This window comes from Clarias gariepinus, chromosome 6, assembly GCF_024256425.1.
Source record: "Clarias gariepinus isolate MV-2021 ecotype Netherlands chromosome 6, CGAR_prim_01v2, whole genome shotgun sequence".
NCBI lineage: Eukaryota > Metazoa > Chordata > Actinopteri > Siluriformes > Clariidae > Clarias > Clarias gariepinus.
Window position 1 is genome coordinate 21521688 of NC_071105.1, and position 13742 is coordinate 21535429.

The following is a 13742-nucleotide window of genomic DNA, read 5'->3' on the forward strand; positions in this document are numbered from 1 at the left end:
GGAATAGCAGATCTGCACAGCACATTTTTGCTGAAATTCAAAATCTAAGCTGCCTAATCCCAAAATGACCTAATTACAGAATAAAACACATTAAATAGTCAGAAACAAGCCTGCTGTTTTTCCATCCTTATTTAGATGAGTTGCCCCAGGATAGTACATGTTAGTAGGTCTTGTTCATACATGCTCAGGAATAATTTTAATACATCAGTAAGTATGCATTCAGTACTTCAGTGGGGGAGTACATATAGATGGAACTATATGACTTAGGCCGTTCAGTTAAATCTTTCCTACCTGTGGAATCTACCCATTATATTTAAATTTTATTTAAACCCAGTCTGTATCAACCAGTGGCTTATTCTTGTCTCCACCTTTCAACTAAAGAATAATTTGTATTCGAGTGCCATTCAACAAAAGTGACCTGAATTTACTGATATGCGCACAGCTAAATGAATAATTTAATAGGGCTTTCGGATCAGTATTTGATTAGCATCGGCACTAGAGATAACATCCGCTGAAAGAGATAACGAAAATAAGAAGGCCCCTGTGGTTTCTGACTCACCTGAATATCAGTAGGGAGTCTTTAATGGACTGTTCTATTAGCAAGCTATCAACTGTGCTGTACTTTGAAAGACTTCATAAATCCTAAGTAATGCAACAGTAAATGAGGCACATAAAAGGGCTTATTTTAAGATACAATTGTGTATGTTTTGAGGGTATTTATAATATGCACTCTATGCCCTTGGCATCAATGATTAACCTTTTAAATATGCCCAATGTATAACCCATGGAACACTGTGCTAGAGATATGAAAACGATGAATTTTGGCCCCAAGTCAAATTAAAAATACATAAATCAAATGAACTTCATGTACAATGGTATGTGGTGTATACTCTGCAATATATATATTTTTCTTATGCTTGCTCCACTTCTTTACTGTACTTCTGACCTTAAAGACGACTAATGAACTATCTGTAAACTTGTGACAGTTTGGACCGAGAAAGTACAGACCATTCACCCTAGTCAGTTGGACAAAAAAATCCCTTGCATTGTGTAATACGTGTTTTGTTCAAAGTCTTTTTCTATCATCATTCCTGTGGTGTTGGTATCTCAGTATGGTATAAATAACTAACTGTATCTGCTCTAAAATGGAAATGACTCCATATCAAAGTTTGTGTGTTAAGAGAAAGTGCATCCAAAGTTTGTTTGTGTTAAGAGAAAGCGCATTCAACCTAAACAGCAGGAACAGCCAGGGTGGGAGTAAGTATTTGGTTGCGTTAAAAAATGAAAGAACATGTGTTATAAAAATGCAACTCAAAAGGTTGAGCAGGCTTCTGGATCTCGTTCTCTAACTTAATTTACCTTGTTCCTGTTAATTGCTATGGTTTAAACCCATCTAAATTCAAAAATTTATTCTGCTTCTTTTTAAAGCTTATGTTTACTCTGTTTATTTTTCTCATTACATCATTTTGTTAACTGAATAAGTAATACATTATTGATATACTTCACCATGTATTATGCACAAGCTGTCAAATCACTGGAAAATGTATTAAAAATATAAAGTACTGCTAAATATAGAGGCATGGGGTAGTGGGGATGGAGAGTAGCGAGGAATAGTAAGATTGTGTTTGTGCATATTGTCAATATTAATTACTGTTGACTCAGATGCATGTCTCATGACAAAACATTTTGGAGGACTGTTTAAACAACTAATTAAGGTTTTATTGTGAGTTTTAAAGAATAATAAAAATTGGTATGCACTGGAGATTGTTACACTTCTCTCTGTGATGCAGCCTTGACTTTTAGTGAAACTACCTGAATACTGACAGAAATCTTAATAAATCATTTATTTGGCTCTGTGTTTGCGTGTGTGTTTGTGTGTGTGTGTGTGTGTGTGTGTGTGTGTGTGTGTGTGTGTGTGTGTGTGTGCTTTGCTTTGCTGGGGTCACTAGAGATAGAGTTCCAGAAATGCAGGCAGATGGCTCACAGTCTACACACTCAGAACACTGTGACAGTCCCCAACAGCTCCTCCGAGAAAAGGGTAATTAAATACTGAATTTAATCAGATTCTTCAAATTAAAGTCCAGCTGGGTTCTTTCCCAAACTCTCCTGCTGTTCAGCATCCCCACTGCCTATCCTTTGTATGAGCTGTCTGTGGAGCTCACTGTAGATGACTCACGAAACACAAAACCCTACCTGCTGCAGAGAGACAGCCTGGAGCTGATAATTAACGATAAAGTATTGGCTTCACAGTTGTGACAGGGCAGGTAGATACTGAAAGTGTTCACAAAACTGGCCCGAGCAATGGGAAGTGGATTTTTTTTTTATGCACAAGTGTGCAGAGTTACAGTATTTCTGTGTAGAGTTGGGTCACTGTGCTGGTTTGAGTTACCCCTCACATAGTTTAACAAACTGATAAAAGATGAAGGATAAAAAAGCCTTTCTTGTTTTTTTTCTCTTTTTTAATCTTCATGATGGCTTTTATTTGATACTGGGAAGAGGCTATTGAATACACGACATTGAGAAAAGATCGTAGTGATGAATCAGTTTATCAGTTCATGCAATAAGGACACATTTCTATGTCATGAGGATGATTAATACGCGGAGATCCTTTCCATTTTTTTCCCATATTTTGATTGCCAGGTCACATTTGAAATTTGTGATTTTAAAACATTTGTATCTTGTTCTTCAATGCATTTCTGGATTTGATTTTGGATCTGCACAATTATGTGTAATTTATTTTAACATCTACAAACTGTAGTGACAAGTGCTTCTGTCTTACAGAAACAAGAAAAACTGAAGTCTACATGCTGTAGCACTATTGGGGGGAGGGCAGGCCTTCTGTAAGCCAAAGCCTTGGCACGGTTTCAGCACCTTGGACAGCGCCGGCATCTGCGGTTTAAGATAAAGGGAACCTGGCTGAATAGGAATAATTATTATAGAAGGAATAGTTAATAGCAAAACTACAACACATTTCATCAATGATTATTTATTTATTTAAAAAAATAACTAAAAAGTTTTAACACAGATGCACAAAGCGTGTTTTTTCGATATTTTTGTCCACGCCTCTGGGAGAAATGTCCCACATAATTAAGACTTCCTCATGGATTTGGTTGACTCAGTTGAGTAGTCTGATATAATAGGGCGTCCTAAATTAAACACATTTACTGTGTAGCGTTTTTAGAATCTGTTTTTGGACTTTAAAAAAAAAAAAAAGAACAGCTTGAAATAGGTAGATAATGGTGAAGTTTCCTTCACGGCTACAAATAAGATCTGACGCACCCCAGCGTGCACGATTTCCTTCCGTGTTGTGAATGGACGCTACGCCAAAGCCGGCTTTTTTGATTCCTCCACACCAGCTCTGAGTCAGACATCAGGGCGCAGCCTAGGGCGCTAGGATCCGGAGGGGGAGGACTCTGGATTGCCTTCCCGCCTCGCTGATGTTGGGGGGGAAAAAAAGAAAAAGAAAAGACAGACACAGATTCCTCCTGCTGGTGCGCTCGAGTTCCCAACTTCCTGCCTGAAGCAGCGCGAGCGCGCAGAACGCTGAAGTGAGCGCGAGCTCTGCGGAGGAGAAACCGGAGAGAGAGGAGCGAGAGAAAGTGCGCACCGACGGGATTAATCTCGGAAAATGTGAAGTGTGCGTTTCGATCGCGGGATGCGCGATATGTCATGTAACCTTACTACTTGCTTCCTGTTTGCAACCCTAAACTGCGCTTTTGTGCAGACAGTAAATTAGAAGTGAATACACGGCGTTTCTTCAGAACTGACTCTCAGTTTCGTTCGCTGTTCGGCCTCTTGGTCAGAGTGACATGAGTGTGAGAAACCCGCGCCGCTCCGGACTCTTGTGTTGGGGTCTGTCTGTGCTCCTCATTCAGTCCATCAGCTCGCATCCCGGTAAGTGGACATACACACATGATGTCATACTTCATGTCATTTGATCGTGACAAGTTCGAAAAAAAAGTTGCAGAACTTGGGTTGAACATGTACTCCTATCCTAAAACAAATAAATAAATAAATATGAAGAAATGATGCTGGAGAAATTGACAGTTCATCCGCAAAAACAGATTCCATTTAATATCTTCTCCGTATAATAATTGTCATACTAAACATCAAGCAAAAAGTAGACATGGGCAAGGCTTTTGTCCCTGGAGGTAAATTAAAGGCAGCCGGAACCCTGAAAAACCTACAGGGGACAATACATTTTGAGTGTTAATTTATTATTCGTGTCAAGCCTGCCTTACCTGAACACTCTATACTGTATGTTAATTTAGGGTTGTGATTTTATTCAGGGCTATAACTTTTTCTTTCTTTTTTTTTTTTATTAATATTCAATATATATAGATTTAATCTTTTAAGAGTCTTGCAGGTGATGTAATATTGAGAATTTTTGGTCAGGAGCCAGTAAGTGCCCACGATACATATAACTCTGCTGTAGTCTTTATTGATGTCTGAGATCTCCCATCAGGAGCACTTATTGTTCGATTTATTTGCCTCTTGAAATAAGATCTGTTTGCACTAGATGTAGCCTACAAAATAACAAAATAATTGTAACATCAATCTAATGATAAACATGCCATTTTCAACTCTGTATAGAGTCCTGTCATGTTTACGGTTTCCTTTAAAGCTCTTACAAGGTTTCCTTTACATTATTTTTGGCTGTTATTGGTTTATAGTCATATCATGTACAGAAATCTATACAGAATATGGATGCCGTATGTCCATAAAAGGTATAGGTATATAATCACACCCAAGAAGGTATATTATTGGCGATTTTATAACATGTTTGCTGTGAATTTCATATCACAACAATCCTGGGAAACAAGAGCTAAGGAAAAAAAAACACTCTCACTATTCCCCATTTTGCCCTTCAAAAGGATTATTTTCACCAGCTTAGATGGATGATGTTTTGTTTCAACCCCAGTGCTTTCCAAATCAGGTTATATTAAGGTACCTGAAAGTAGTCGTGTTGCTGTTAGACTCTGCTTTCTGTATTAGGCCTTGATGGATTTATTATAGTGCTGATAAATGCTGTGGCTAAAAGGTCTTGTCATTTAAGGATGCACCAGGTTTCACTTGGCTTATTCACCTGCCTATTGATAATCAATTTGCATCAGTTTTTTCCTTTCCAGGTCAAATCTTTAGATACTCTGTACTGTATTATTGAACATGCAGTTGGAGAAACAAAGCCGTGACCTCAGAATTGAAGGAATGTTTGCCATGGTAGAAGCACAAACTCGGTTATCTAACAATGATAAAAAATAAATACATTTGGATGATAAATAAATGGTTAATAAGCTTTAAAAAATGAAAGATGAACAGAACAATAGGGAATTAACTGCAACCACATTTGTTAGGACGTGTGCCTTGCTTCACTACATGCCACCCTTGCATTATCATTTCTAAAATGTGATAGATCATGACAGATCTGAGTTTGACAAAATGAATAACTGATAAATTATTAGGCTTTTTAACATATATAATCGTGGTCTGTTAACTGCAAGCTTACTTGTAAATACTGATGACATTATGTGGAGAATGAGTTTGGGCTATAATTATATCATAAGAGTATAAGTGGAGGTTTCTGCTGGCCAGCAATGGCTATAGAGTGAGCTGCTGGAAGAAATACTGTAGCATAGTTTATGTAGAGGTTTAGGTCTATTTAGGCTGTTTTAAGGATATTGTCCAGGGGTGGCTCCTATGTACAAAAAAACACAATGGGCAATTGCATGACCTCAGCCACTCACCATTGTTTCTTCAAAGGAACACAAAAAGAAGAATTATTTGGTTGCGGAAGGGCTGGGACTTCCTATTACGTGATTCTGTTTGAGTTGGATTTCCGTTTGTGTTCTCAAATGTTTCCCGTGTGTATTTGGCTATTTGTTAATGTGACGTTGTGAAGGTGTGTTTCCAATAGAGATAGAATCACTTGGATCCATTAACCTTTTTTCGGGTTCAATGCAAGAATCATATCTTAGCACTTGCAAATATCTTAATGTATGTACTGTTTCTTATTTGAACTGTAGTATAACAAATGTCAATTACCTAAAATGATGAAGCCAAACTCACAACATTTTACTAATATCAAACTTGAAATTACCTTATGTGGGAAAAGGCAATGAGCCTCTAATTCAGTTGAATGAATCAAATATATTTAGTTTTTTTTTTTTTTACATACACTTAAAAATAATAATCTGCCAACTGTAGCTGTGTATTTCATTGTTGATCTAAACATTTTAATACACTATTTCTTTATATTTTTATCTATGAAAAGGGACCATTATAAGACCACAGTTGATCAGTGTTATTTGGGCTGTCAGCAACATTACTTGTTGGTTTACAGATCAGCCACATTATTAGCCACAGAGTTAGAGAATACAGTACAGCTCACCTTCAATATCTTCAAAATGGCTCTGTTGAGACCGCTTCACCGCTAAATGATATTTTTGCTGCTGTATTCCTGTGGTGTTCATGTGGTAGCAATAAAAAAATTACATTTTGATGGACTCTTAAGAAATGGGAGAAAAAAAGAGAAGGGAAGAAAAGTAAAGGAAAAAAGATTAAATTAACATTAGGTTGAGAAAACCTATTTATAAGTTGCACATATATGTCTACTGTATAAATGCAAAATTACATAAAATGTTTGCAGCAAATGGCTATGCACAAGTAGATATGGTAAAAAAGAAAAAACAAAAACAGGACATACTGTAAAGTTGAGTTAATGATTTATCAGATTCACCCTCATAATGATCTATCATATTATAATTGTTCCAATCATGTTAAATAATTTTATTTAATATATTTCTATTTATATCTTCTTATAGTCCACATTTTTTATTATCTAAATACATTTGTATCACAATCAAAAAGGAAAGAAAAGGGACAAAGAGAAAAATGGGTTAACCAAATCTAAACTTACAGCTGAACAGACAAATACACGTAATAAAATAAAATAAATGAAAAAAGGGAAAAAATAAATACAGTGCGGCATGTGAGTAGTACAGTAGATAAATGTGCAGACTGAACAGTATTCAATATTACGTTTTTGTTGATGTACTGTTTACCTAGGCATACAAATTACATAAATATAAACCATATACAGTATGTGTTCTTATAAACTAATCTATATACAATTAGTGTGTGGGTGATAGAATGGTCAAACTTATTTTCTTATGAGCATCAACAGCTATAAAATTAGTGCAGCTAGTGTACGTGAAAGTTAAGGATGTAACCAAAATGCATGATTCGTATCAGTAAGATTATGATCACTTGATATGTTCAGTTTATTTTCATGCTGCACAGTTGATCACATAAAAAAATCAACATCGCAGTACAATAAATTGCAAAATTCAGCAATTTATGCCAGGCAATATACACATAGTCAACAATTAACGCAGTTTCGTTTATTTTTTATATACTTTTATAAATATAATTTATTTATCCACTCAAAATTATATAATTATATTATACCTCTAAATGGGATATTTTGTGTTAGCCTACAGTAGTTAAATAAGTTGGAATATAAAACATTTAATAATTACATCTCATTTAATGTACAATATATTTAAATTTATTAATTAAATGTCACAGTTTAAATTGCAATGTGTAAAAATAATCGCAAAGTGATTTTTTTTTCAAATGGTGCAGCCCTAGTTCATTTATTTAATTTTTTAATGCTGTTATATTGTGTTTTTGGTGATAACTTGGGTGATAAGGATAAATACATTACATTACTGAACTTTTCAAAAAAGCGTAGATGAAGTTGGAAGTAGAGTTAAGCATGCCATTATCAGAGTATGCTGTGTGATGTGTGTTCTCTAAGTAATCTTATAATGATAAAATTATATGTTAATGAAATATTAAATATGGATTGACAAAACCGACTTGGAATGATATGATCACTTTCAATGTTCGGATGTTGTCCCTCATTTTTTTATGTAGCGTCTTCATAGGATTTGGAGTGCATATGGTTTAGAGAGCACTTTAATTGGGTTTGCCAGGTTACTGAATTTTGCTCTCAGTTTAGGAGATTATAGCGAATTATTAGCCTAGATGTAGTAGCCTAGATTCTTTTTTATTTATTTATTTATTTTATTAATATATTATAAAGATTGGTCTTTTTAATCACACATAAGGATAGTTTCTTATGGAGACAAAAAATATTTTTATTATGCATCTTTTCTTTCAAATTTGTTGTTTTGTTAGATATTTATTATTAGGATCTCTGCATAAAACCCTAATGTAATATGCCCAGACTTACACAGTTATGTTAATTATATTTCACTGGACTTAAAAATGGTTTACCAGTGCACATCCTTGATTGATATGTTCTGGTAATGAGAACGATTCTGTATTAGAAATGAGTTTTGCATTCGTCATATTAGAGTCCAGTTTTGTGAGACTAGTTAAAGAGGCAAATTGGAATGTAATTTAATCCACTACTTTATATCTACTACTAAATAAACTGTACTTAAGATTTAATACATAATGGTAGTGAATTTCAGTGGGTAAAGTTTCTTTCTATTGTTTTAATCAGCAGTAAGTTTGAATACCACAGACAGAGGATATCTTTATGCCAAAATATACAATAGAGCCTGGACAAAAGTTCAAATGACACTTTTAAAAGTTTAAATTCAAGCATCCTCTGTGGATCAGACTGGTACAGCACATCCCACAGGTGCTTGATTGAATCAGCTTGATCTGCAGTTTGGAGGCTGGGTCGACGGCTGTGGGCTGTTTGCCTGCTGGTCCCTGTGCGTGGCAGGTTGTGGCGCACTGGGTGCTCACATGCCTTTCTGTCGTGGCCAGTATTGACCTTTATCAGAGATTTCTGCTACTGTAGATTGGCTTTTTTGTGGGATCAGAGCAAACAGGCTGGCCTTTGCTCCCGACAGGCATAATTGAGCTTTGGGTGTCCACGATCCTGCAAATGGAGTAGACCTTTTATTAATACTTACACTGTTTACACTAGCGCCCAAAAGTTTGGGATCACTTGCAATTTTTTTTGGTTTGTTTAGTGATTCATTTTCTACATTCTACAACCATACTGGGGATTTCAAACCTATGAAATATCACATATGGAATTAGATAATTACATCAACAATAACAGTCAGTCAGAGGCCAATAACAGTCAGTCGGAGGTCAGCTTTCTGAAATATTTTTTGCATATATATATATATATACACTTACCTAAAGGATTATTAGGAACATCATACTAATACGGTGTTTGACCCCCTTTCGCCTTCAGAACTGCCTTAATTCTACGTGGCATTGATTCAACAAGGTGCTGAAAGCATTCTTTAGAAATGTTGGCCCATATTGATAGGATAGCATCTTGCAGTTGATGGAGATTTGTGGGATGCACATCCAGGGCACGAAGCTGCTCAAAGATGCTCTATTGGATTGAGATCTGGTGACTGTGGGGGCCATTTTAGTACAGTGAACTCATTGTCATGTTCAAGAAACCAATTTGAAATGATTCGAGCTTTGTGACATGGTGCATTATCCTGCTGGAAGTAGCCATCAGAGGATGGGTACATGGTGGTCATAAAGGGATGGACATGGTCAGAAACAATGCTCAGGTAGCCCGTGGCATTTAAATGATGCCCAATTGGCACTAGGGGGCCTAAAGTGTGCCAAGAAAACATCCCCCACACCATTACACCACCACCATCCTGCACAGTGGCAACAAGGCATGATGGATCCATGTTCTCATTCTGTTTACGCCAAATTCTGACTCTACCATTTGAATGTCTCAACAGAATCGAGACTCATCAGACCAGGCAACATTTTTCCAGTCTTCAATTGTCCAATTTTGGTGAGCTCGTGCAAATTGTAGCCTCTTTTTCCTATTTGTAGTGGAGATGAGTGGTACCCGGTGGGGTCTTCTGCTGTTGTAGCCCATCCGCCTCAAGGTTGTGCGTGTTGTGGCTTCACAAATGCTTTGCTGCATAACTCTGTTGTAACGAGTGGTTATTTCAGTCTTTTATCAGCTTGAATCAGTCAGCCCATTCTCCCCTGACATCCAGCATTAACAAGGCATTTTCGCCCATAGGACTGCCGCATACTGGATGTTTTTCCCTTTTCACACCATTCTTTGTGAACCCTAGAAATGGTTGTGCATGAAAATCCCAGTAACTGAGCAGATTGTGAAACACTCAGACCGGCCCGTCTGGCACCAACAACCATGCCACGCTCAAAATTACTTAAATCACCTATCTTTCCCATTATGACATTGAGTTTGGAATTCAGGAGATTGTCTTGACCAGGACCACACCCCTAAATGCATTGAAGCAACTGCCATGTGATTGGTTGATTAGATAATTGCATTAATAAGAAATTGAACAGGTGTTCCCATCCTTTAGGTGAGTATATATATATCCCTAATTTCCTTTGGAGTCTGTGGGATTGTGAGATTCTGAAAGGCATTTTAGTTCTTTTTTTTAATGATTTTCTTGCTATTTCCCACAGAATTCAAATTATAGTGTTGGTCCCTTTTTTCTAAGGTCTGACATATTGTGTACAGTAACAGATGGGCTACATTTAGTAATTGTTTACCTACAAAGTGCACCCATATGATACATATAAATGGTAAAAATGGTGTGTGTGTGTGTGTGTGTGTGTGTGCGTGTGTGTGTGTGTGTGTGTGTGTGTGTGTGTGTGTGTGTGTGCTCAAGGCAAGTCAGAGATCACAGTACCCTGTAGAAATTGACTCTTGGCCCTTTTGTCAAATAGTTTGTCAAATAGGTAAAAAGCTCTGCTGGAAGCTCCAGTTTGACAACCGAATCCATCAAGGGCCACTTGTCAAAAGATGCTAGGTTTTTTAATGCTTTACCTTGCCCTTCAGTCACCCCAGCAGCACTCATTCTCCTCTAATGAGCACTCCTCTGCTCAGTGATTGAATGGTCGTCTATGTAATGAAATCAGAAAAGAATTCTTTCTCCCTCTCTTTTTCTAATCTGTCTATCTTCAGTACCCTGACCTGCATAAAAAGAACCCATAAATCGTTTAATTGAAAGCGGAGAGTGAAAATCAATACAAAGGAAGCATTAAACTTAATGGAATGCAGTGATCCAGATCCATATTTCATATCTCTTGATGGGTGTGACTTTTACACATGTCACTACGCTTTTTAATTTTTTTTCCCTTTAAGCACTTTGCTCTTTATAGAGGATTGTAGCGTTTCTGATGCTGTAGTGTAAGCAGCACTAAATAATATATTTCACAGCTATATAATAAATCAGAGATTGAGAAAATAATAATAATAATAATAATAATAATAATAATAATAACAATAATAATAATAATTGATTAGGGGTAATATTATGTTTATTAACACTACCATGAGGAGGATGAGGAGCTCAGCAGTTAGCACGTTTGCCTCACACCTCTAAACTTTGAATCTCACCTCTGGTTTGTGATAATGTAGTTTGCATGTTCTCCCAGTGCTTTGTTGGTTCCCTCTTGATACTCGTTTCCTCCCGCAGTCCAAAGACATGCTTTGTAGCCTGATTGATGTTTCCAAATTTCCTGTAGTGTATGACTGGTTGTGTGAGTCTGTGCTTGTGCGTGTGTGTTTGTGTGTGCGCGCTTGTGCTTGTGATTGGTTGTCACCCCAAACTAGGTGTACCTTGTCTCATTCCCGGAGTTTCCTGTGTGACCCCACACAGGATAAATATAAAAAAAGGAATGAATAGTAGCGTGAGTGTTTATCATTATGTTCATGTACATTTATTTGTAAAACAGTTATTTGTTAAATAAAATTGTTCAGCTACTCCCAAAAGAATTAATTCCTAAAAGCCTAGGCAAATAAAGTTTTTGATTGTAAACTCTAGTACTTATATTTTTCAATAACAATAGTTAATGTTCTCATGAATAAAAGAAATGTAAATTTGGACCTGCCAGGTAGTTCTTAGATTTATTTGTAAAAAAAAAATAATAATAATAGGGAAAAAGAGGTTAAATATGCACAATTACTTTAAAAAATAAAATGTAATTGAGACTACAGTACACTCTGAATTTTATTAATTGGTCAAACTTATTATTCTGTCTTAGGAAAACATAAAAATATTGCTAGTTAAAGCAGTGCATCCTAAAATGCCTACTAATTTGCTTTTATTAATTAGGTTGCACATGCATGGTCTCATGCTGCTGCACTCTATTAATTTGGATGCCTAAGATAGAGTTATTACTGGGAAGTGAATAATACAGTGCTCTGTCTACAGGTCAAAGGAACAAACAGTCTATGCAAAATCTTTTAAGTGAGATTTAACTAGTTAAAGACTCCGTTTTGGGTTTAGACATGTATCTTTAAGTAGTGAGTTACTATGACTAGTAGTCAGTTATTATTGTGAACTAATTCAGTATCTAATAGAAAAAGAATGTAAGTCTGGATCTATTAAGAGTTCATTCTTTTAAGTTTAAGTGTTATCTTAATCCTATAAATACTCTATTTAAAGACTGATTCTGACCTTCTTCATTTAGATATGTTAATACTTGATTTATTTATTTATTTTGTTTACTTAAGATTTGGTCTTTTAATTTATTTGCTTATTTAATGTGTTTGTTTACATAAAAACAGTTGTTTTGATCCATTATACTATATGTAGATTATACCGTTTGCAGGCTATATTTTTGTTGATAATAACTACACATAACTTTGCACACAAAGAAATTCAGCTTGTTCAGGTCCTGGATAACACTGCATACCATAAAATTCTATTTTGCAATTATATACACCATAATAATTAAAACATTGGGCCACTGGGTCAAATCTGGCCCCTCTGGATGTGACTCTGTAGGGTCTTGGGGGGTGGGCTGTGGTGTCTGGCACCAGGATGTTGGCAGCGGATCCTTTGGGTGCTGTGAGTTGCGAGGTGGGACCTCTGTGGATCGGACTTGTTTGTTGATCAGGTTGATACCTGGGGGAGTTCAGAGGTTGGGTTGGCAGCCTTGAGCTTTTTGCATAGCGGGTCCTGTGGTGGTGTACTGGGTTTCTGTGATTTGTGCTGTGTTGGCTTTTCTGTGGGTTCTCTTTAGTCTTTGGTCTTGGGTACCCATTATCCTGATCCAATGTACTGATGTCTAGTTGATGATCCATGTTGTTTAGTTCACCTGCTGGTGGTGTTAATGCTGTGTCTGCTCAGTGTGTATTACTTACATCCGATGCTTCAGTGGGGAATACTAACTGATCTATTAGTGACATTTCTCAATGATGAAACTGTCTCAGAGTTTTTTTTATGTTAGCAGTCATAATGAGTCATGACTAATGATGAATAATTTAAGCATATTTGATTTATGCAATCAGCTAATTTGGTATTTTTGAAAAAAAAAATTGTGTCTAGGTAGTATTGTTTTATTTGCAATTCAAAGCCTTCGTTTTTTTCTGAAGGGTTTGTTAGTTTTTTTTCTTTTTCTGTTTTACATTTATTACACATTATTTATTTTATTTATTGGGTATGTAGCAATTATTATAAGATTTATCAAATAAACCTCAAAACTGTATTTCAACATGGTAACTTTGTTGACTGAATTTCAGTGTCAGCTTCTTTTAACAGGTAAAGCTGCAAGCTGGTAATCAGAGAAAATTGTGTTTGTTTTAGGGGCCAAAGTTTAGTGCTGTAATTAAAGCTTTGGAACTGATGTGTTATTTCATTCACTCGCTGTTGCCCTGCTGTGCACCCAATCAGTCTGAGCAAAAACGTCTGGAGAAAAAAAATAAATGAATTCTATTTTATCTGACATAA

General features: G+C 36.2%; 1 protein-coding gene across 2 annotated transcripts in view; it reads left to right on the forward strand.

Moving 5' to 3' along the window:
* The first annotated feature begins 3439 nt into the window (after positions 1-3439).
* ca16b (carbonic anhydrase XVI b) overlaps positions 3440-13742 on the forward strand; it is an 89672-nt gene continuing 79369 nt past the window's right edge. Inside the window, exon 1 of one of the 2 annotated variants that reach the window (XM_053498697.1) lies at positions 3440-3894. In XM_053498697.1, the coding sequence (XP_053354672.1) occupies positions 3810-3894 (85 nt within the window). In that variant the 5' untranslated portion in view covers positions 3440-3809. The remainder of the gene's footprint in view (positions 3895-13742) is intronic. The other variant, XM_053498698.1, reaches the window with a different exon arrangement.